The sequence below is a fragment of the Carcharhinus amblyrhynchos genome, chromosome 24 (genome assembly GCF_965287045.1).
Source record: "Carcharhinus amblyrhynchos chromosome 24, sCarAmb.v2.hapA, whole genome shotgun sequence".
Classification (NCBI taxonomy): domain Eukaryota; kingdom Metazoa; phylum Chordata; class Chondrichthyes; order Carcharhiniformes; family Carcharhinidae; genus Carcharhinus; species Carcharhinus amblyrhynchos.
Window position 1 is genome coordinate 39,724,936 of NC_137347.1, and position 25,648 is coordinate 39,750,583.

At 44.5% G+C, this 25,648-nt stretch overlaps 1 protein-coding gene across 5 annotated transcripts in view; it reads left to right on the forward strand.

Moving 5' to 3' along the window:
- Positions 1–25,648, forward strand: part of LOC145357954 (transcription cofactor vestigial-like protein 2) — a 50,191-nt gene that overhangs the window by 13,787 nt on the left and 10,756 nt on the right. For 2 of the 5 annotated variants that reach the window (XM_080211575.1, XM_080211576.1), the window contains exon 1: positions 23,284–23,482. The exons of 1 other annotated variant lie outside the window; for it this stretch is intronic. In XM_080211575.1, coding sequence (XP_080067701.1) covers positions 23,402–23,482 — 81 coding nt within the window. In that variant the 5' untranslated portion in view covers positions 23,284–23,401. Of the gene's footprint in view, positions 1–23,283; positions 23,483–24,243; positions 24,426–25,279; positions 25,603–25,648 lie in introns of those variants that run through there. 2 more of the 5 variants (XM_080211579.1, XM_080211577.1) reach the window with 2 other exon arrangements.

The following is a 25,648-nucleotide window of genomic DNA, read 5'->3' on the forward strand; positions in this document are numbered from 1 at the left end:
GATGTTGCAAGCCCAGGCAAGTCATGGGGGTTACAAATAGTGTGACATGAACCCAAGATCCCATTTGAGGCCTCCCCATGTGTGCGGAACTTGGCTATCAGTCTCTGCTCAGTGACTCTGCGCAGTCGTGTGTCGTGAAGGCCGTCTTGGAGAATGCTTACCTGAAGATCAGAGGCCAAATCCCCGTGACCATCATCTCGCAGACCCACACCCCCACTCCTTGCCTTCAAACAACTGCGCAACTCAAACAGACCATCGTCCGCAGCAAACTACCCAGCCTTCAGGAGAACAGTGTCTACGACACCACACACCCCTGCCATGGCAACCTCTGCAAAACATGCTGGATCATCGACACTGATGCCATCATCTCATGTGAGAACACCATCCACCAGGCCCACGGCACATATTCTTGCAACTCGGCCAATGTTGTCTACCTGATACGCTGCAGGAAAGGATATCCTGAGGCATGGTACAGTGGGGAGGTTATGCAGATGCTACGACAACAGATGAATGAACGCAGCTCAACAATCACCAGGCAACACTGTTCTCTTCCTGTTGGTGAACACTTCAGCGGTCACAGGCATTGGGCCTCTGATGTTCAGGTAAGCGTTCTCCAAGGCGGCCTTCATGACACACAACAGCGCAGAGTCGCTGAGCAGAGACTGATAGCCAAGTTCCATACAGGTGAGGACGGCTTCAACCGGGATCTTGGGTTCATGTCCCACTATTTGTAACCCCTATGACTTGCCTGGGCTTGCACCATCTCACTTACTGTCCTATCTGGAGACAATACACATCTCTTTAACCTATGCTTAATGCTATCTGCACTCACATTGTCTGCACCTTTAAGTCTTGATTAGCTGTAAAGACTCACATTCTAATCAATATTCTGTAAACTGTGTGTGTGCCTTTATATGCCCTGTTTGTGATCAGAATTCTCCATTCCCTGATGAAGGAGCAGTGCTCCGAAAGTTAGTGGTGTGTACTACCAAGTAAACCTTTAACCTGGTGTTGTGAAACTTCTAACAATGACAGCTGCAGAGAAAATGATTTTTAAAAAAAACACGTCTCTTAAAGGTACACTAACGTCACACCCATACCAGATAAAGCTGGAAGATTTCCTTACCTAAAAGTATGGTAGCACAGTGGTTGGCACTGCTACCTCGCAGCGTCAAGGAACTGGGTTCGATTCCTGCCTTGGGTCACTGTGTAGAGTTTGCACATTCTCCCTGTGTCTGCGTGGGTTTCCTCGGGGTGCTCCTGTTTTCTCCCACACTCCAAAGATGTTGCAGGTTGGGTGGATTGGCCCTGATAAATTGACCCTAGTGTCAGGGGCTTTAGTAGTGTAATTATGTGGGGTTACGGGAGTAGGGCTTGGGTGGGATTGTGGTCGGTGCAGACTTGATGGGCCAAATGGCCTTCTTCTGCACTGTAGGGATTCTATGATTCTCTGATCCTATTCCAGATGGAAAAACCAACTCCATGGATATGAGGTCTTTGTCAGTCTTTCCTTCCCACTGGAAGGATGGCTCTGCTTCCTCCTTTGGCTGCCTCTCCTCAGGAAGGCAAGTCTCACCAAGGACAATGATGTCAGTTTGGAGTCTTGTTAGCCTCTGACACAATCACAGTTTTCTTTTATCTATCTGGTCAATTTTGGGATTATTTGTGATTGTTCTGACATTCCAAGTTGCAAAATGTAATGTTTTCTTTGATCAGAAAGATGGTGATCTTGCAAGGTGTACAGAAAGTGGGCAGCTTATCTTTAGGGCATCTTTCCCAGCCCCCTCCCCATTTGTGTGAGCAGAGGGTATCCTGAAGAGGATTTCTTAGTTACAGGTATTGCTACCCAAGGACATCTCTTTGCCAACACAGATGTCCAACAATCTTCCTGCATCGGTCTCCTGTGTGCAGATTCTTGAGTAGGGACAGCCAAGCTCACAGCCCTGTACCGATCACCAATCCTTCTTCACCACAGAACTTAGCAAATTGACCCTGATAGAAGTGACTTTGTTTGACCTGAGTTCAATTCCGGCTTTGGACAACTGTGTGGAGTTTGTATGTTCTCCTTGTATCTGTGTGGGTTTCCTCTGGGTGCTCCAGTTTGCTGCCACTGTCCAAAAATGTGTAGCTAAGGTGGGGTGGCCCATGGTAAATATGCAGAGTTATAGGAATAGAGATTCTGCGCTGTAGGGATTCTACTGAGCTTAATTGATTTGGTTAATTATTGACCACTGATTAAAGTTTTGAATGTTAAGGGGATCAAAAGTTTTGGGGAAAAGGCAGGAGAGTGGGGCTGAGAAACTTATCAGCCATGATTGAATGGTGGAGTAGATTCAATGGGCCTAATTCTGCTCTTATATCTTATGGCCGTAAGGTCTAACATGGGGACCTTGGGATGACACGATTGTCCACGTGATCTTGATGGGTTGGTAATCGGATTTGATGAGGTGTCAAACCAGGAGCATCTTGCCAAAGCTGCTTCTTCCGCCTTCATCATTGTTGAGATGAATATATACAAATTAGGAGCAAGATTAGGCCATTTGGCCCCTTGGGCCTGCTCCACTATTCAATTAGATCAGAGCTGATCTGATTGTAACTTTAACCCCTATTCCTGATAATCTTTCACCCTTTCGTTATTCAACAGCCTTCATTTACCTATTTAGACGTTGATGACTTTTTAGATCACGTTTTGTCTGGTACCTCCCCCTGACCTTGCTGACATGGGTGGCCATATCAGGAGCAGGGAGTTCCTGACATATCATTCAAGAGATCATCGGAATATAAAGGCCTCGCCATTGTGTCAGGGTGGCAATCCACAGACAAAGGTTTTTGTAGTAGCGCAGTGTTGTAAATGATTATTGTGTGTCTATTGTTTAACTGTTCAAATCATGATCCTTTGGGGAACTGTTAATCTGATCATGCATCACATACGTGACTAATTCAGAATTTCCCCTTCAATTAATCTTCATTGTATGTAAAATGCAAATGAACAATTATACTCTCCTAAACAGAACTTTACAGTGCCAACCAAGCTGTAGTGAACAAATTGCAACCACTACATTAGACATGTAAACACTATAACCAGCAGATATCTTAGTGCAGAGTATCCCTGTGCAGCTCATTACTGATAAACAATCTGAACTAATTCCACACACATTTCAAATACTTCCACTTTCAAGTTAAATTGAAAATCTTCAATCAGTGAAGTACTAAAATTGCTAGTGTACATTTATCCTTGGGAACACGTTCTGTTGCTAGCAAACTGTCAAAGAGCTATTTGTAACTGCTAACTTGTCTTGGGCTCTGTTGTCTTACGAAGCTGTGTTGTTTGTTTTCAATCCATTGATTTAGTTTATTGGTTTATTTTTAATCTGAGTTAGTTTTGATCTGCTTCAGATCGGATTCCCACTTTTCAAAAGTCTGTCACCACCCTAAACTTGTTTCCTAGTTTGGACATTTTGTGGGTAACCAGTCCTTATGAAAAATTAATGACACAGCAAAGACAAATGATTGGAGGCAGCTGTTGGAGTTACTGGCTATAGGTTGGAGCATTAATAAGTTTACTGTCATTGCAACTGTTGTTGCTACATTTCTGCAAAGGTTCCACCAGTCTGAGCGACTGTCAACAGCTGTCACTCATATCCTTAAATTTATCAACGATTGTTTATGCCGGCAGTTGTATTTTGTCCCTGTAACTGTCTATGTAGCCTTGTGAGCCTTTTCTCCCAAAAAAACTCAAAGAGTTGCCCCCAGCGGGTAACGCAGTGCCAGTCCAGTTGGGTCGGTTGCCACAATCCAGATCGCAATCCATCCACACTTAGACATTCCTTTGGGGCAATTCGGCAAAGACGTGTGCCAGACCCAAAGACACCGGCATGATTGGTTCTTCTGATTGGGTGCCATTCTTAAAGGGCGTTCCAATTTCCAGACAACCCTATAGACCCTTTCCCCATACCCCCAGCATTCTTCCTCTCAATCGCTGCTGCCAGCGCCCAATCCACCTACCCCTCTCCCCACCTCCCCCGCTCCTCCACCGCCCCCCACCAAGTGACTGAAACTCCAATACGAGGTCACCAAAGGCACTCCCTCTCCCCTCCCTTTAGGCATTCTCATGTCCTCCTTCAGCTCCCACCCCTTGGCATTTCCTGGGCACTTAGCAGTCATGTCTTTGACCACCCAGGGGTGTTCAATGGCTTCTGGCCCCCCTGTGTATGGCTATCATACCTGGACCTTTTTGTGGAAATCTGCCAGCTTCCCGTTGCACCAGGAGCCAGGTGAACCCGGCTGAAGCCCAGAATTGCATATTTACATGAATATTTAAATAAGCTAATCGAGGATGTGGACCATATTCCGCTGCTGAACGGCATGGGGGAGAACCTCAAAACAGGTTCCCCGGCAGAAATCATGCTCGGCCGCTCCCATTAGATTCTCCAGCAGTAATGCGATTTGCTCCCCCCTGGCCCTCCTCCCACCCCGCTGATACGCGGGCCAGAGAATCGTTCCTGTGGATTCTAAAACCGTGTTTTCATTCAGTACTTTTGTGCAATGTGTAAATCAGCCACTCAGCTGAACTGTACCCACTCTGCAGGAGTGGGCTGAGAGGTGGGTGGGAAGGCTGTCAAGTGCCACAGGACAGTGTTGGGTGATGTGCCCATTGTCTTCCAATGGTCTTGCCAGATTGCCAACTCAGGAAAGTTGGCAGACGGTTCAGCCACCTAGAATCCAACTGAGCCAATTACGTAACCAATTAAGGATCTCTATCCACCTCCACTGTCATTTGACCAGCACCGTGTAACAAGTCACCTGCATGACACAGCTCTACCTGGGCACCAATTGTTCCAACTGACAATAGGGATCTGCCACTGGATTTTCAATATAATTAATATTTCAATGTATTATATTGACAAATGAGTATGTAAATATCAAATGATGCTGCTTTATATATTTAATAGAGTTAATATAGGCATATTGTCCAGGCTTCTGCCACGTTATTGCCAAAGCTGCATCAGAATATCTGGCACAGTAGCACAGTGGTTGGGCAGCACGGTAGCACAGTAGTTAACATTGCTGCTTTATAGTTCCAGGGTCCTGGGTTCGATTCCCGGCTTGGGTCACTGTCTGTGTGGAGTTTGCACATTCTCCTTGTATCAGTGTGGGTTTCCTCTGGGTGCCCTGGTTTCCTCCCACAGTCCAAAGATGTGCGGGTTAGGTTGATTGGCCATGCTAAGATTACCCCTTAGTGTCCTGAGATGTGTAGGTGGGTAAATATGTAGGGATATGGGGTAGGGCCTAGGTGGGATTGTGATTGGTACAGACTCGATGGGCCAAATAGTCTCTTTCTGTATTGTAGAGATTCTATGAACAAATTTGGTATCAGCTAGAAATTAAGGTTGAGATTATTTACAATTCTGAAACACACTGTCAAGTCCATTAGAATGACTGGAGGAGTTTCTTGGACACTTGTCTTGTTGCATTAACAAACATTGAAATACTTATTCTTTGAGTCCAAAGACCATTTTCTTACTAAGATTTTGCAACGCAATTACAAGACCTTGTGCATGTTATATGAGGCATTTAATTAGTAATAATGTCAATTTCAAGCACCATTAACATGGCTCAAGACATACCTCACAGCAGGAAACCAGTTTACAAACTTTTAAAGAGAGAGTGGCGAGAGAATGTTGAACTGATAAACTACATTTAATAGCGTGCCTCGAAAGCAGTTTTATGTTTTTATTGTAAGCTTTTGGAAATGGGATACGCAACTAAAATATATAGAGCTACATTCTCCAGGTCTCCTACATTGCACAAGGCCAGTTTCTAATGGTGTAAAAGACAGGCTGAACATAAATGCAGCAACACATTTCGGTTTCACATGAAATTTTCCAGTGTTACACAGTGGTTAGCACTGCTTCCTCATAGTGCCAGGGACACTGGTTCAATTCCGGCCTTGGGTAGAGTTTGTCTGTGTGGAGTTTGTACCTTCTCCCTGTGTCTGCGTGGGTTTGCTCCGGTTTCCTCCCAGTGTCCAAAAATGTGCAGCTTAGGTCATGTTCAATTGCCTCTTGGTGTTCAAAGATATGTAGGTTAAGTGAATTAGCCATGGCAAATGCATGGGGCTTTAGGGATAGTGGGTGAGCCTGGGTAAGGTGCTCTTTCAGAAAGTCAGTGCAGACTCAGTGGGTCAAATAGCCTCCTTCTCTGATTCCGTGAGCATACCATGTTGCTATTGCATGTTTGATCTTTGGTCACTCAATTTTTTCTTTATTTTACAGCTTGCATAAGTAAATGTATAGCAGATCATAGCCTTTCAAACTCCTGGATCCCTTAATTCGTGTTGACTTGGTTGGAGCTCGAGTCATGTTGCAGTTTGGTCTCTGCCAGGATTTTTATTCCAGATCATGATTCAGTGATTCCTGCTGACAGGGGGAGATATATCAGAATGATACCAGGGCTCAAAAGGTTACACTCTGAAGATAATTTGCATGGACTACACTTATATCCCCATGAGTGATCTAATTGAGGTTTAGGAAATGATTAAAGCATTGGGTACGATCGATGGACAAATTGATAGACAACCAATTCCCTTTGGTGGGGGAGTCCAGAACAAGCAGCAGTAACCTTAAAATTACAAATGGGTCAATTGGGGGTATCAGGAAACATTCCTCATAGAAAGTGGAGTGGAAATCTAGAAGTCTCTTCAAAGTTATTGAGGCTGAGAATAAATTGAAGCTTTCAGAACTGAGATTGATAAGTTTTATTTGGCAAAAGCATTAAAGAATATGGAACTTGGTGCATAATTGCAGTTACAATGCAAGTCAGCCATCATTTAACTGGCTCCAATGAAGAGTCACCCAGACTCATTAACGTTGGCTCTATCCTTTCTCCACAGATGCTGCCAGATCTGCTGAGCTTTTCCAGCATTTTCTGTTTTTGTTTCAGATTCCAGTATCCGCAGTGATTTGCTTTTATGATCTTGCTGTATGTTGGAAGGGGGTCAGTGGGCTGAATGGTCTTCTCCTGTTCCTTTGAGTGGAATTTTAACCATCATTTGTCAGGGTGCCAGGTTCTGACTGCAAACTGGTGTGTTCCTCTCCGGATGCACAATTCAGTCCGGATTTCATGGCACTCACTGCATAAAAGATCTGGGGCGTGGTTAGCACCCTCAGTCTGGTGGGGTGGAGCCTGAAAAAGCCCGTAAGGCCAACTCCAAAGGCAACAGAACACCATCTTTAAAGAGCTGGAATGAACTCCCGCCCCGGCCCCTCCTGCACCTACAAATAGAGTGAACCCCCACCACACAAGTATTTGGGGCTCTCTTCCTTCCTGCCCACCTCCCCTCCCTCCCATCCCACCCCCCCACCACCCAACCACTGCAGCAATATCACAAGAATTGTCTCCCCCATAGATATCACTACCCTCCCTGCCCCCCCTTTGCAGGCATTGGCCCTTTCCCCCCACCAAACAGAATGGGGACATACTCCCTTCCCTCTACTCCCCTCCCTGAAAGGAGCTCCCCAGGGGGCCCAAGCTAGCACTGGTCCCCAGCACAGGTTGGCACTGCCAGGTTGGAACTACCAGTCACTGCCAGGGCACTGCCTGGTCATGTCCCTCTCACTATTGTTGCCTCCCCATGGATCCTGCTTACCTTGGCACCCCCAGCAAGATTCCATTGACTGAAACCCATTCTCATGAAGCTGTTGTATGCCACATCAGCAAGGTATGAATATTTAATGAGGGGGCGGATTACGTGATGGGGAGACCCATTAATAACTCTAACCACTGCCCCTTGACATTCAATGGCATAACCATCACTAAATCACCCACTGATAACCTTCCTGGGGTTACCATTGACCAGAATCTCAACTGGACTCACCACATAAACACAGTGGATACAAGAACAGGTCAGAGGCTAGGAATACTGCAGCAAGTAACTCACCTCCTCACTCCCCAAAGCCTATCCACCATCTAAAAGGCAAAAGTCAGGAATGTGATGGAACACTCCCCACTTGCCTGGATGAGTGCAGCTCCAACAACATTCAAGAAGTTGACACCATCCAGGACAACACAGCCTGCTGGATTGGCACCACATCAACAAACATTCAATCCCTCCACCACCGACGCTCAGTAGCAGCAGTGTGTGCTACCCACAAGATGCACTGCGGCAATTTACCAAAGATCCCTAGACAGCACCTTCCAAACCCACAAACACTTCCATCTGGAAGGACAAGCAGCTACATGGGAACACCACCACCAAGGCACTCACCATCCTGACTTGGAAATATGCTGCTGCTCCTTCACAGTTGCTGGGCCAAAATTCTGGAATTCTCTCCCTAATGGCATTGTGGGCCAGCCCACAGCACGTGGACTGCAGCCATTCAAGAAGATAGCTCACCACCACCTCCTCAAGGACAACTAGGGATGGGCAATAAATGCTGGCCAGCCAGTGATGCCCATGCCCCAAGAGTGAATAAGAAGTCTGTCCCTGCGCTGTAATTTTCTTTGTTCTTTGTTCATTTTTGATTCTATGGAGCCTCTAGGAGTGTGCCAATCCATCCAGTTTTCTTGACATTTTATTGTATGTGTCAGATGCAAGGTGAGTGAAAGAGTTGAGGTAGCTTGTTTAGTTATAGTTTCTGAGGATCTAATAGTTCGGCCTGAGTACAGGAAAGATGGTGGGTCAAGTGTACTGCTGGTCCTGTTGATTTGAGGCAGTGCCATTCATGATCAGTGGATGGGGAGAGGTCAGTTTGAGTTGAGTGGGCCTCCAGGATGGACACAGACTGCTTGGCGTTTCAGCAGGTCCAGATGAGTCAAGCATAAGTTTTGGGGATTGGGCAATATGCTTCCATTATGTCGGTTATAGAGAGGGGTACACTTCATCATAGGGAGAAGAAGCTTTTGGAAGTCAATCAGGGTTTTCAAAATGTGCAAACACTAAGCAACTGGAAGAATTCATGAAGGTTAAAGGGACAGATGCCTTACGTGAGAAACTAGGTGAAAAAAGGGCCATTTGCCTGAAATGCATTACTGTGCTATTACCTAAAGGTGTGACCCTCATTTCTCTAAAATATAGATGAACAGTCTACAGTTTGAAAGATGGAACGTTAATAAGGGTCTTTTTTTAGGTTATCAAGTTGTACGTGACTACCAACGCCCTTCTAAATTATGAATAAAATCTTACAAAGCTCTATATTGTGGCTCAGTGGGTAACAATGTCACCTTTGAGTTGCAAGGTTCTGGGTAAAAGTCCCACTCCAGGGCGTCCGTACAAAAATCAAGTTTAGCATACCAAAACAGTAGGGAGGATATATTGCACTGTCAGAGTGCTGAATATTGGCTCAGATTCTAAAGCAAGGCCCCAGCTTTCTGCCTGGGTGAATGAAACTATTTCAAAAAGAGCAAAGGAGTTAGCCCATGTGTCCTGGCCAATATTTATCTATCCATCAACTCCAGAAAAATCAATTACCTGACCATTTTCACATTACTGCTTGTGAGAGCTTGCTCTGTGAAAACTGGCAATCACATTTCCTACATTACATCAGTGATTACATTGCAAAAGTACTTCATGGGCTGCAAACTGCTTTTGAATGTCCTGTGGTCAGAAAGGTGCTATTGAAATGAAGAGGACAAAAGATTCAAGGTTGGGTTTTTTTCAGAGGAGATAATGGCAGTTCTTTTTTCAATAAATCCTTTTTAGGTGTGGTGCCCAGATAGAATGGAGTCCACCAGATGTATTGGAACCAAAGCAGCAGGGCGTCACAATGAGGAGGGTTAAGGGTCATAGTTTGAGGGTAATGGATAAACCTTTTAGAACTGAAATGAGGAGAAATTTCTTCACCCAGAGAGTGGCAAATGTGTGGAATTCACTACCACAGAAAGTAGTTGAGACCAAAGCGTCGTCTGATTTCAAGAAATTAGATATGGCTCTTGGGGCTAAAGAAATCAAAAGATATGGGGGGAAGGGGAGGAAATCAGGGTATTGGATTTGATGCGCAGCCGTGATCAAAATGAATGGCAGAGCAGGCTCGAAGGGCCAAATGGCCTACTCTTGCTTCTGGTTTCTATGTTTCCTGAGTTAATGTTTGTCCTCTCTCTTCCTTTCTTTGTGTTATTATTAGTGTTTGCACTGGTTAATAATGATAAGAGATTATAATACTGTATGGCAGTGCCTCAATGCAGCGCAGCTCTAACCCCAATCACAAACAGAATTAAAGTGGCAGCCATCTGGTTTCTGGCAATTTGGTGGCAATTGTCCAAATCTCATAACCCAATATGTAATGTCTTTATCCGGTCAAAATGCCAAGCTAATCACTGCTACTCCAGCCTCTGCATCCTCAGAATTGTGTACGATCCAGCAGCTGTTTTGTTTAATATCTTGCCACGCCTTTCTAATTGAAGGGAGCTTTCTAATAATCTTATTTGGGGAAAATGGCATTATTATTAATCTGTCACATTGTTTTAAAGGTTAATTATCTGTGCAAATGCTAAGCCCACATATAAGAGGTAAAGATTAACTGCTGGCTCTCTGACACTCTCTTCTGGATCCCTGCATTCGGATGTTGGACAGCTTTCCTGCACACACAGAGAGTTGGGAGCTTTGACACTTTACACAATAAATATAACTTCCATACAAGTTGCACCTAGGCATAATTTCTATTGTCAGACATCAATGCAAACTCAATTGGAGAAATATAACTGCGTCCTTAACCAAATATTTTGTTCATTCCAGTAGGCATTTAAGAATTGATTGTTTGAAATTCTACTTTCTCTGCCACTGGTCAGGAATGAGGAATTTACCCAATGGGTGTGGCTCTGCTAATCTGCTGTTCAACTAAATTTTAAAACATTATAAACTGATTTTCAACCAGAATACCTTTATCAGTAGCCAATTATTGGTCAGCAAATCTAACTCATAATTTTTTTCCAATCAGTTACTAATCTCCAGTAATTATCACCAAAGGACAATTCTATAATCTGCCTTTAAGCATGACATCACCAGGAGGGAAGTGTGTCATGTGATCCAGTTTTTGTTTCATTTTTCACTTTGAGCAGAGCACCACACACACACAGCTCTTCTGCATTCTATTAATGTATATATGCTCTCACGTGCCTAGTCTAATTAAGTTTAAGCTTATTTATTAGTGTCACAAGTAGGCTTACATTAACACTATTACTATGAAAATCCCCTCGTCGCCACACTCCAGCGCCTGCTCGGGTACACTGTAGGAGAATTTAGCATTGCCAATCCACCTAACCCGCATATCTATGTGCTGTGGGGGGCAAGCGGAACGCCTGGAGGAAACCCACACAGACACAAGGAGATTGTACAGACTCCGCATTGACAGTGATCCAAGCTGGGCATCGAACCCATGGCTAATATACTTGGGCATCTTGCAGTGCCAAGGCATCTCTAGGCATTGGCACTTTGACCCTTGAGAAATGCGGGGGGCCCAGGTTGGTACTGACAAGGTGACAATCCCCAGGGGGCACTCCCTGGAGCCTGACGTTCTGGGAGTCTCAGTGCCCCCCACCCTTTCACTCCAGTGGGGTCAGGCCACCAGCTCCCCACAAGAGGGGAGCAATAGAAATCCCCCCTGGAGTGAACCATTCCTGGTGGACCCAGAGACTTCCGTCCCGGGGCCCCCTAATAATAATTAAATTGTATTAACTACTTGCTAACCACTGTGTCACCATGCTGGTGTAATAAAGAAACCCACAACATGTTCACCCAATATCTTAAGAGTAATTGATGTTTATCTCATTAGAAAAACATGGTAGAGTGATCAGCGGTGGTGGGACAGGTGGCAGCAAGATTAAGCACAGAAACAGCATGGTGAATAGACATACATCATATTACAAAGTCGAAGACAACCCTCAACATTCTAATCAGACCACAATGAATTTCAAGTATCAGGGAGCGTTGGAGTCACAGTGTGGTGACTGCATAGAAAAGCTTTGAAGATTCTACACTGGGATAATGTTCAATTATAGGGCTGGTAAGCAGATAGATCCTTCGTGGTGAGTAGGACAGCACATTGAGAGGAGCAGCACTGGGTTAGCTCAGTAGGGAAAGGCGTGTGACTATGGTGTGGGCTAGATCGATAGTGAGCAAGGGGGAACAGAGTGAAAAAAAAATCATAAAAATTTGGTCAGAGAAGGTTGCAGTTACAACTGGCAGAGCTCTGGAAAAGAACTCAAAAGCAGTGACAGTCATCCCAGGTTCTGTAGGAAAAGGAAGGGATATTGTCAAAACATCTACAAATTCCTCCAGTTTGGATTGAGAAGTGGCTGATCTACTATCTAAATTCAAAATGTGTAAGCAGTGTATGGAAACGCGGTGCGGAATTTTATGAATCCATCGCGGGGGTAGTGGGGGGGGCGGGGGGGGTGGGGGCTGGTGGTGGTGGTGGGGTGGGGGGCAGAGCCAGAAAATCCAGCAAGCCTTTCAAAAATCCATTAACTTCAGTGGGAGCGGAAAATCGCTGACAGGAAGGGGCATTAAAACACTGCCTGTGGTTTCTGGTCTGAACCAGACAAGCAAGTCAAGAATGTTTGTCTAGCAATTGCGAATGAAGGCCTAGGTGAGCGGAGCATGTCAGGATTGACAGAAGAAGAGCCAAAGGATCTGCAAACAACATTGGACAACATTGACAGACTGGTTGAGAATCAGCTTCAACTTCTGTACTAAAACAGAAAACACTGGAAAATCTCAGCGGTCTTCCTGCATCTGTGGAGAGAGGACAGAAGTAACGGCGGGAATTTTCTGACCGTTCACGCCATTGGGATTTTCCAATCCTTTTTGGCTTGTTGCCAAAATCTCCGTCTTCGCTGCAGTGGGAGCATGACGTGAACAAGCGGTAAGATTGCTCCCAATGTTTCAAGTCTGGATGACCCTGCGTCAGAGCTTGTTTCAGATTCCAGCATCCACAGTATTTTGATTTTATCAGCCTCTGCACTCATTGACTAGCATTCATGCCATTTCAACAACAACCTACATAATTCAAAGCCCACTTCATCTGGTACAGAGAATTGGGTACATGCTGTGATCTTTTCAAATGCAGATATCCGACAAAACTGTTTCATTGGTGATTGCATCCACTCCCATGGAGGTAAGCTGAAAGGATGACATTGAAGAGTTACTCAAGAATGGATATGAACGCGTAGCAACACTCTACATCAAATCAAAGAAGCTTATAGATCCTAATTACAACCCCAATTGTTGACGCATTCACTAGAACACCCAAACCTAGCAAGACAATGGAATCCATCCCAATAGTCTACAGAAGTCAACTCTACTGAAATCAGCCTTTATCAGTCGCAATGCTCATCATCTATTCCTCACGGTGCCATAATGGTTAGCACTGTTGCTACACAGTGCCCAGGACCCAGGTTTGATTTCCAGCTTGGGTCACTGTCTGTGTGAAGTCTGCACATTCTCCCCAAGTCTGCATGGATTTCCTCCAGTGCTCCGGTTTCCTCCCACAGTCTGAAAGACATGTGAGCTAGGTTGATTGGCTATGCTAAATTGACTGCAGTTTCAAGGGGGTTAGCAGGTTAAGTATGTGGGGTTATGGGGAAGGGGTGGCATTGTTGTCGGTTTAGGCTGAATGGCCTACTTCTGCATTTTAGGGGTTCCATGATTCTAGCTCAAGAACTGCTCCGTATATCATTTTTATTTATATTTACTTACTATTTGACTCCATTCTAACTTTTAACCATCTGAATGTAAATGCTTGTGTTTTACCATTTATCCTCACCTTTTTAATAGTTATTAAACTATTTTCACTCAAGAAAGGCTGGCAAAATTGATTCCTTTTTTAAACATAACTATTGAGTCTGGAAAAGGTATCCAAGGGAAATGGAACCTTGCTAGGTTAAACTTCTGTTGTGACCAACAGAGGGTAAGTTGAATGAAGACACAGATCTAGTAACCCCTCCTCACTCAGATTTGTAACAGTTTGGGGGTATCCAGCCTGGGCAGTGACAAATCGAGGGGTCTCGCCCAGATCAACAACTTTTGGGAATCTCACCTGGGACTGGTCATAACTATCTGAGTCACCAATGACATTGATACTGTGGGTAGAACAAAGCAAGAACATGACTACAATCTGTCTTATTGATTCAAGCTGTGAGTGGCACGGCAGCAAAATAGTTAGCACTCCCGCCTTACAACTCCCTGCTTAAGTGACTGTCTATGTGGAGTTTGCATGTTCTCCCCGTGTCTGCGTGGGCTTCCTCCAGGTTCTCTGGTTTCCTACCACAGTCCAAAAGATGTGCTGATTGGGTGCATCGACCGTGCTAAATTCTCCCTCAGTGTACCCGAACAGGTGCCAGAGTGTGGCGACTAGAGGATTTTCACAATAACTTTATTGCAATGTTAATGTAAGCCTACTTGTGATACTGATAAAATAACCTTAATAAACTTAAACCACACTAAATGAAGGATTGGTGCTCAATAGTCAGAAGTCTGACATCAATGTACATCAGATCAATATCTTCTATTTATTCCAGTGCTGGCATATGTCCCGATCCAACTTAAAGAGAGGATATTAACATCATGCCAACTCCTCAAGATGAGGTCATTCTTTTGGAAATGTCTCTGTCTCTTTAATTTCTTGTCTTCATGCACTCCCAATTTTGACAAAAACTTTCATCGCTAAGGGCATTTTTGAGCAAGGATGCATCTTTCCTATGGCCCGGAGACCATCAAAGCACTGAAACAGTCAATATCAGAAGCAATGACTTTGCAATTTTACCATCCTAAGGAGACAACTACCCTGGAGATAAATGCATTGCACAAATGCCTGGGAGCATGGATACTACAAAAAGGCAAATCGATTGCATTTGCTTCAAAGTTTGCCTGTAACACAATCCAACTACTCCAACACTGAGTGGGAAATATTAGCTTTAGTGTGTGGACTCATCCACTTTTGGCAAAAGATTTGTGGTGGAGACCGACCACAGGTCACGAACGAGGATTTGGCAAGAACTATTAACCAGTGCACTGCCAAGATTGTAATGTCTCTTGATAAAGATACAAAGTTACAAATGTGAGATTAGGTATAAGCCGGGGTAACCTAATAATCACATCAGATACACTTAGCAGGTTGCCTAACCCAGCAGAAGCAGAAGATATATCCTTGGATCTACAAGCTGGTTTAATTGACACCAAACTGGAAGATGTTCTCCAAACTGATCTGGTACATTGTGTGCAATGCAAATGGCAACAACTATAAGAAACCCCCAGAGAAACTGGAAAATTATCATTGATGGATAACCTGATTCAATTCAGCATGTTCCCAAGCATGTAAAACCATTTGATCTCACCAGGATGAGACAGGCATCCCCAAGGGAGTCATTTTTGAAGGCAGGTAGGCCATCATACCGGAATGTTTCCGACCGGATATTCTTCAACAATTTCAACACTCACACATGGACATAGAGCCGATGGGGAAGACTAACAGGAGAGATAGTCTACTGGCTGGGTATGAACAGTGACATTGAAATCATTGTCAGGAAATTTGAGGCATGTCAAGAGCATTTGCCAAGTCAGCAAAAAGAACCTGAAGTTTCTATCTGTTCTTGGTCAAAAACTTCATCCAATCACAGTCCAAAAATGTGCAGGTTAAGTGGACTGGCCATGCTCAATTGCCTTTAATATCAGGGAAACTAGCAGAGCAAATATGTGGGTTACAGGGATAAGGTCTGGGTGGGATTGTTGTCAGTGCAAACTCGATGGGCTGACTGGCCTCCTGCACTGTATGGATTCTATGATTCTTCTCCTCTGCATTCAGTTTACATTCACTTGAAAGAACAGGCAGAGACTCAGTTTAACATTTTATCTGAAAGAAAGCACCTCTGGCTGTGCTGCACTCCCTCAGTGCTGACAGTGCTGCACTCCCTCAGTGCTGCATTAAAGTGTCGGCCTATCCAAGATTATTGTACTCAAGTCCTAACTTGAACCCTAACCTTCCCATTCAGTGGTGAGTACATTATTCAGAGAACCATGGATAATACAACTCAATATGACAATAGACAGGAAGCAGATAATTTTTCTTGACTCTGTGTAGAGTTTTCACGCTCTCCCTGGGTCTGCATAGGTTTCCTCCAGTTTCCACCCACAGTCTAAAACTGTGCGGGTTTGGTAGGTTGGCCATGGTAAATTGATCCTTAGTGTAAGGGGGATTAGCAGGGTAAATACGTTTGGTTGCAGGGATAGGGAGGGTTTGATGAGACGAATGTCCTCCTTTTGTACTGTAGTGATTAAATGATTCTATGAAAATGATGCATGCAGAGAGGGATAAAATTAAAATGAACTCTATTAGGCAGAGGAACCAGCAATGACTAAACAAGTGCAGAGACCACCATGAAGCTGAATACTAACCGCCTGCTGGAACATGCAAAGAGTTTGACACTCATGTGACACTATGAGCAAATAAAAGTCATATCACACAAATTCACACCAGTCAACAGATGCCTACCTTCTGCAAAACTGCCGTGAAAGCAGATACATTCTGACCAGAAAATCTACTGTCAAAAATAGTACCGATCTTCGGCAGAGATTCTCCCTTTCCAATTATCCACAACTCATCCAATATTAAATAGTTTCGTCAATTAAAAGAAAGGGCAGCTTAGCATGTCCCATGTTTCCATTAGTTCCATTAATAAAGGAATATGTTTGCTGAATTCAAACTGGTTTATGATGTGGCCAATCCGTGTGCCTGCCACAACCCCACTTCCCACTGAATCACAAAGTTCTGGGCTTAAGTCCCACTCTAGAGTTTAAAGACAAATCAAGGGTGGGATTATCGCTGCAACTGTAGTCAATGGAATTTTGGCTGGCTTGTCGCATTTTCTGGTCCCACCCGCAATGGGTCTCAACGCAGTGGAGCCAGAAATTCCTGGCCCATGGCTGACACTCTAGTGAGGTACTGAAGGAGCACTGCACTGTTGGTGGTGCTGTCTTTTGGATGAGATATTAAACTGAGGCCTCATCTCCCAACTCAGATGGATATAAAAGATTCCAGGGCACGATTCTGAAGGAGCTCTGTCGAGCTGTCCCTAGTGTCCTGGCCAGTACTTATTTCTCAATCAAGATCACAAAAAACAGTGTACACACACTTACACATTGTGGGAGTTTGCTGTGTAGAATATCAGATGCCACGATTCCTCCATTACAACAGTAACAACAGTTCAAGGCGTATTTACTGATTATAAAGTGCTTTGAGACTCTATGTAGTCATACAAAACATTAGATAAAAATGTCTTTTTTTTAATTTCAGGTTCTTTCTTCTGGGGAAAATTTTGTCTAATGTGATAATAAATTTACAACTGATTTTGAGCAAAATCATACAACATAATTTTAATTCACTCAGAATAGTGATCAGGGAGATTTTCATCAGCATGTTTAGCAAATGATAATGCAGAGGAAAGCTTCCTCCTGTGGTTCTATATGCAGTAACAACTTGCATTTAATTCTCAAGGAGCATCACATAGTGCAAACAAAAAACCATAGGAGTTGAGTTAAAGGAGATCTCAGGGTAGGTGATGAAAAGTTTAGTATCCAAAGGCTTGATGAAAAGGAAGATCCTAAAGGAGGAGTAGAAATCAGGAGTGGCGATGGGGGGGAGTTCTAGAGGAAGCAGAAACATTGGCTGTGCATGTTGGGCGAAGGGAATCAGGATACAGAATCAGATCATAGAATCATATAGGGCACAAAAGACCCATCAGCCTATCAGGTCCATACCAACACATTAGAAACACCTGAACTCCCACCTAATCCCATCTGCCAGCACTTGGCCCACAGGCCTGAATATTATGATGTGCCAAATGCTCACCCAGGTATTTTTTAAAGGATGCGAGGTAACCCTCCTCCACCACCCTCACAGGCAGTGCATTCCAGACCGTCACCCACCACACTCTGGGTAAAAGGCTCTTTCCTCACATCCCTTGAAACCTCCTGCCCTCACCTTGAGCCTATGTCCCATCATGACCAACCAGGTCGCGGCCTCAGTCTTCTCTGCTCAAATGAAAACAACCCAAGCCTGTCCAACCTTTCTTCGTAACTTAAGTGCTCCATCCCAGGCAGCATCCTGGTGAATCCCCTCTGCAATCCCTCCAGTGTGATCACATCCTTTCTATAATGTGGCAATCAGAACTGCACACAGTAGTCTAGCTGAGGCCTCACCAAACTTCTATCCAACTCCAACATGACTTCCCTGGCATGGAGAGTTCATGGGAAAGAGGTCCTGTAGAGATTAGGGAGAAACAAAGTCTTGAAGAAATTTACATGTATAGATGAGAATTTTAAATTTAAGGCATGGCGGGGCGGGGGGGTGGGGGGGTGGCTGTGTGGGTGTGGGGGTGTTGGTGATGTGGAGAGGGGGGAAAACCATGCACCAAGGAACAAAGGTGAAGGAATTGGTATGTTGGAATTGGGTAGACAAAGCATATTAACTGAAATTCATAGAGAGCGAGAGCATTTGAATGGTCAATTTGGAAGTGACAAAAGCATGAAGAAAGGTTTTGGTAGCATATGAACTAATGGAGGAAGGAAGAATAAAGAGGCAACACGGTAGCGCAGTGGTTAGCACTGCTGCCTCACAGCTCCAGGGACCGGGGTTCGATTCCCGACTCGGATCACTGCCTGTGCGGAGCCTGCATGTTCTCCCCGTGTCTGCATGGGTTTCCTCCGGATGCTCTGGTTTCCTCCCACAGTCCAAAGATGTGTAGGTGAGGTGTATTGGCCATGCTAAATTGCCCCTTAGTGTCCTGGGGTGCATAGGTTAGCGGGATTAGTGGAGTAGGGTTATAGGAATAGGGTCTAGATGGGATTGTTGTCAGTGCAGACTCAATGGGCCAAATGGTCTCCAACTGCATTGTAGGGTTTCTATGGTTATGGTAAGCAATATTTTTGATGCAGTGTTCCAGGATCCAAAGCTCAGCCCAAGTTGTGGAGAATAGAAACTTGTGAGCGCATTGTTTAATAAACAGAATGGGCAGGGGAAGATATGGCTTATGCAATGATTTTTCAATTGAGGAACTCAGATGAAGATTCAAGTCCCATGGGCTGTGTGGAACACCCCCAAGTTTGGAAAAGGTTTGATGATGACAAGCTACATCAAAAGACGTTGAGTAATTTCAAGCCTGATTTTTAAAAACCCATACATTTTAAAGAGTTTTTTTAAAAAACTGGAATTAAGGAATTGAGAGATTTGAAGTGTTGAGAAAATGAGACAATTTGAGTTGGAACAGGAAAGAGGGGAATGCATTTTGATTTCAAAACTGCAATTGCAATGAAGTGGTAAAGCATGTAGGGTGTGTCTGCAGTAATGTTTACCCTTTCTTAAAAATATTAGCAACTGGAAGCAGACATTTAGCCCTTTATTTGGAGAGTAAAATTCAGACGTTAAGAAGACCCACCCTTATTAATAATCTGACAGGAATGCAGCTGCAAAGATGTTCTTGTCACTGAGTCTTAAATCAGGAGTAATACAAAGCTGAGACCATTCCAAACAAATCCTGGATATTTCACACTCCTCAGCTTGGTAGGGAGGTACCTTTCTGGTTCACAGTAATCCCCCTGACAACTTAACACACAATACTCAATACTGAGTGTGTCAACCTGTCAGACAAAAATCTTAAAAGCGTGGAATAAATTGTGTCAACCCCAACAGAAAATCATACTTTCTGTAATCTTGGTTGGACATCAAAATATTTTTTCCAGTTTCATAACAATCGATGCTTATTAATTTAATAAATATTGTCCAATATTTCTAGAGTGTTTGATGTTTAATTGATTGTGTTATTTCATTAAGTGTTATGTGAAGCATCAGCAAAGCTAGAATTACTTCAAAGGATAATTTATTTTATAGAGCTTTTATCCATGAGATGCTGTTTTGGGTCAATATTATCCTTTTTAAAACATAATATTACAACTTTGGTTTCAAAGATAAGTTATGCAATATTCACCTAACAATGATGCCTATACTTATATCAGTTCCTTCTGTGAACTATTCTACAATGTCTCTGTAATAATCACCACAAGAATTCCACCAAACCTCAGCCATTGTTACCTTCCTACTTACACATTGTGCTTGTTTTTTAAATGATGGCTGGTCCTTTTACCGGTGTCTGCTTTTCCTCCTTGTACTAATGCCTCAGTTGTACTAGTACAGTTCCTGGCCACTTTCTTTGCAAAAATGTATTCATTAATTTCAAAATGATTCAAGCTTTTGCAGATATCCAAAGATGTGTGGGTTAGGTGGATTGGCCATGCTAAAATTGCCCCTTAGTATCAGGAGGACTAGCTAGGATAAATGCATGGGGTTATGGAGCTAGGACTTGGGTGGGACTCGATGGGCCAAATGGCCTCCTTTTGCACTGTAAGATTCTATGATCCTATGATTCTATACGATTAGCCAACTCTTCCAAATATGTGCAGGTTAGGTGGACTGGCCATGCTAAATTGCTCCTTAGTGTCCAAAGATGTGCAGGTTAGATGGATTGGCCATTCTAAGTTGTCCCTTCATATCCAAAGATGTGTCGGTTAGGTGGATTGTCATTCTAAATTGTCTCTTAGTGTCCAAAGATGTACAGATTAAGTGAATTGACCACGCTAAATTGCCCCTTAATGTAAATTAGATAAATTGGCCATGCTAAATTGCCACTTAGTGTCCAAAGGTGTGCAGGTGAATTGGATTAACCCCATGCTAAACGTGTGGGGTTACAGGGATAGGGCAGGGAAGAGGGCCAGGATGGGATATTCTTTCAGAGAGTCACTGCATACTCAATGAGCCAAATGACCTCTTTCTGCACCAGGGATTCTATGATTTTTTTGCAAAGCAAGGAATCTAACCTTTCAGAGAAGTGCTCTACGAAATAAAGAAACATTTCAATTATCTTGTCTTTAATCCATGGGACATTTTGTGAAAAAAGACATGCATTTATATAACACCTTTCACACCCTGGAGATATCACAAGGCACTTTACAGCCAATTAAACAAACTTTTACAGATGCACCATAGATAGCATTTTGTCTGGTTGAATCACAGCTTGGTATGGCTCCTGCTCTGCCCAAGACTGCAAGAAACTACAAAAGGCTGTGAGTATAGCCTAGTCCACCACTCAAACCAGCGTCCCACCCATTGACACTGTCTACACTTCCTGCTGCCTTGGAAAAGCAGCCATCATAATCAAGACCCCATGCACCCCAGACATACTCTGTTCACCTTCTTCCATTGGGAAAAAGGTACAAAAGTCTGAGATCACGTACCAACCGACGCAAGAACAGTTTCTTCCCTGCTGCCATCACACTTTTGAATGGACCTACCTCACATTAAATTGATCTTTATTTACACCCTAGCTATGACTGTAACATCACATTCTGCACTCTCTCCTTTCCTTCTCAATGAGTGTCTGCATAGCACGCAAGAAACTATAATTTTCACTATATACTAAAATACAAGTGACAATAACAAATAAAACAAAATCAAACTGCAATGTCATGACAGCCAGATAACCTTGTTTGTGTGTTTGCAAGAGAGATAGATGTTGGCTGAATGATAAATTCATAAAATTATCATAGAATTCTACAGTACAGGAGGCCATTTAGCCCATTGAATCTGCACCAACCACAATCCCACTCAAGCCTTATCCCCATAACACCATGCATTTACCCCTGCCCAGAAGGGTCAATTTAGCATGGCCAATCCAGCTAACCTGCACATCTTTGGATTGTGGGAGGAAATTGGAATACCCAGAGGAATCCATACAGATATGAGGAGAATGTGTAGACTCCATACAGATAGTGACCCACGCCAGGAATCAAACCCAGGTCTCTGGCACTGTGAGGCAACAGTGCTAACCATTGTGCCACCCCAGGCCACAGCACCTTAAGGCCAGAACACAGGTGTGGGGAGTGGGGGGAGGTGGGGTTGGGGGTACTTTTCTACTACTCCTCTTCCAAATAGTGCCAAGGGATCGTTTTGAGAGAACTGGCAGGATTTTGGTTTAATCTCATCCTGCTGGACGGTACAACCCCGCCACCAGAACTATATTAGAGTGTCAACCTTGATTTAACTGCTGGAATGGGGCTGGAACCCACAGATTTCCAATTGCGTGGGAGCGCATACAATAAGTTGGGGTACCTGAAGATTTGTAATTGTTTAACAGTTGCATTACAGCAATAGCTTTGAGGTGAAGCAGCGATTCACACAAACCACCGTTTCTGGGATTCTGAAGCTAAACTGGAACTGAGAAGCAGAGACTCTGTCACCAGATTAGGAGTCCCGGCGGCCGAGGGTATCAGAATGAGCTGCCTGCATAAACTGAACGTAAATCAACACCATTTTTTAACCACTTGATGCTAAAATTTAGAAGGTGCGGAGAAAAATGTCCTTTCAAACGAAGTAAGAGTGGGAGCTCGGGAGTTTGCCCGCATCAACATTTTATTTAATTTCAGGAAAATAATACTGTGAAAACCATCTAGACTTGGGAGTACTGAGTGTATTAAACTGACGTGGGAAGAGAGAAGACTTGTGGGGGGAGCGGGATATGGTGGTAGGGAGGTTGGAGGAAATCCCGCAGTTTACAAAACTGCGAGCAAAATAATGCATTGATTTTTCCCACTGGAATTAATCTGTTTAATCAATGTTATTATTATTTATTAGTGTCACAAACAGGCTTACATTAACACTGCAATGAAGCTACTGTGAAAATTTTATCCAACCTCTAACAGGTTCAGGAAATAATCGCTCGGTCGCTTATATAAAATGTTTCGTTTGCTCAGAGACACGGGGCGAATTTCACAGTAACTCCATCGCAGTGATAATGTAAGCCTTACTTGTAACTCATAAATAAACTTTTAAAAACTTTTAAGTACTTTAAAAAAAACACAACTGTTTGTTGAGGGGGTGGGTGGAGGGGGCGATGATTCTCCAAAGCTCCCAGTAGAAATCTTCCTCCGAACAAACAAGATTCCTGAGTTGCGTTTTGTTTGGGCTTGTGATGCCGGGACAGAGTTAAAAAACGACCACTTCAATAAAGGTTCGCGTCTGTTCCCTGACTTTGGAGGAACTTTTTGCTAAGAGCCCACCCCAACCTCTCACACAGTTAAAGATTTGCATATGTGTGTGTGTGTGTTTTCTGCTGACTTCTATTGGTTGGGGGCTGTGGGTAAACTCACTTTGGGGAGGAGTGAATGACTGGACACAGGGAGTAAAAACTTGTTTCCACACTCCAGCTCCTGGCCGGGGGGGCGGGTGGGGACACACACACACACACACACACACACACAGTTGTTTTGGCCTCGCTGCTGTCACTCAGACACTGTGAGACCATGGAGCTGTCACCTGTCTGAATCTGGAGCCTGTCCAGTACATGCATTGGGTGTCCCACCATGAGCTGTTTGGATGTTATGTACCACACGTATGGAGCGCATCATCCTTACTTTACAACCGCCCCAGCGTATGCTACTCAGGTAAGACAGAGGAATGGGTCACTTCTCGCAGAGTCGGTCCCTTGATTTTTCTTTTTTAAAAAATGCTTACCGCAATATTTCTTGAAATAGTAAGAAATGTTTCCACTAGAGCTTGCAGCAATTGCAGCGTTGCAGTTTGAGACTTGTTTGTGTTTGTGTGTGTGTGAGAGGTAGTGGCGATGGAGGGTAATTGGAGGAGCTCTGGAGAGGCGATGGAGGGTAACTGGAGGGGCGATGGAGGGTAACTGGAGGGGCGATGGAGGGTAATTGGAGAAGCACTGGAGGGGCGATGGAGGGTAATTGGAGAAGCACTGGAGGGGCGATGGAGGGTAACTGGAGGAGCACTGGAGGAGCACTGGAGGGGCGATGGAGGGTAACTGGAGGGGCGATGGAGGGTAACTGGAGGAGCACTGGAGGGGCGATGGAGGTAATTGAAGGAGCTCTGGAGGGGCTCTGACGAAGGGTTATCCAGACTCGAAACACTGGTTCTGTACCCTCCCACAGATGCTGTCAGAGCTGCTGAGATATTCCAGCATTTTCTGCTTTTGTTACAGATATAATTGGTTACAGGGCCTGCGAGGGCTATTACTGCTCTTGGTGTCTGCAATCTGTAATCTCTGCTGCCAATGGGGGTGAGAAATCGCCCTCACAAACTCGCCTAAACTTGGTGATCTCATGAAGTGAGAGCTACCTCTGCGGGTCAGAGGAACCATTGCTTCAGTTTCAGCCCCCTTCAGCAGCAAATCCGCAACTGGCAGCGGGAGCTGTGAATAAACCCTGGCACTGCTTAAAAAACAAACTGACGGAAAGTTAACTAAACCGCTCCGCTTTCTAAACGTCCCTTACATTAAACTTGTTTTAATAATATTCCCGCTTGTTGTTTTATTTTTTTCCCACTTGAATTTGCTGCTTTGACTCGGTTTTATTCACCGCTTTGATCTTGGTGAGTGAGTATTCTTCACCGCTCTGGGCAACCTCTGATTTCGATTTGTGCTGAAGTTAACATTTAAACCAAACCAAAGCAGCGATGTGACGGTGACAGTGACAGTGGGCCACAGGAGCTCCTTTCCCCAGTGGGGGAAACCCGGGGGAGGGAGGGGGTGGTGTTATATTGACTGTGACAGTTTCTGTGGGATCTCTCTAGCTTTGTCTCCCAGTCAATATCTGGTTGTGGAAAAGACTGAGATCCAGCATGGTGTGGTGTGTGGGAGTGTGGGGGTGAAGGGGTGAGGGGATGGGGTTTAAGGAATGTGGGAGTGAGGGGGTGAGGGAATGAGGAGCTAACGGTGAGAGAGTGAAGGGTGCGGGGTGAGGGGTGTGAGGTGTGGGAATGAGGAGGTGTAGGGTGAGGGGGTGTGGGAGTGAAGGGGTGTGAGAATGAGGGGGTGTGGGAGTGAGGGGGTGTGAGAGTGAGAGGATGTGGGAGTGAGGGAGTGTGAGAGTGAGAGGATGTGGGAGTGAGGGAGTGTGAGAGTAAGGGGGTGTGGGAGTGAGAAAGTGTGGGAGTGAGAGAGTGTGAGAGTGAGGGGTGTGGTTTGAGGGGTGAGGGGGTGTGGGACTGAGGGGTGTGAGAGTGAGAGAGTGTGGGAGTGAGGGGTGTGGGTTGAGGGGTGAGGGGATGTGGGGGTGTGAGGTGAGAGGTGTGAAGTGTGGGGATGAGGGAGTGTGGGAGTGAGGGGATGTGAGTGAGAGGGTGTGAGGTGTGGGGGTGAGGGAGTGTGAGAGTGAGGAGATGAAGGGGTCAAGAGGGGGAGCATTGGCAGCTGGGTGTGGGGTGGGGGAGAAGTTGTACTAAAGCCAAGATCTTTATTCATGGAATCAGATTATGTCAGATCCGACACGCCGCTGTTTAAAAGGGAAACTGGGTTCTCTAATCGGAAAGAATTTCTCGAATTCGACACAGAATTCTTTCCATTATCGAAAGGAGTTCGGGACAGAGTAAAATCAGGAGGGGTGTTCTCCTGTGGGGAGAAGTGTTCAGGAGAAACCTTCCTTATAGCAGCTAAACACCCTGCGTGAGGCTGGAACCCACCAGTCTGTTCATCCAGATATGAAGCCATATATCCGCACACATAAATCCCTCTCCAGTTCATTAATAAACACCTTGCAGTGAGAGTCAGGTTTGTGCGATTGGAGTATTGGAAATCTAATTGAAAAACTCCTCAT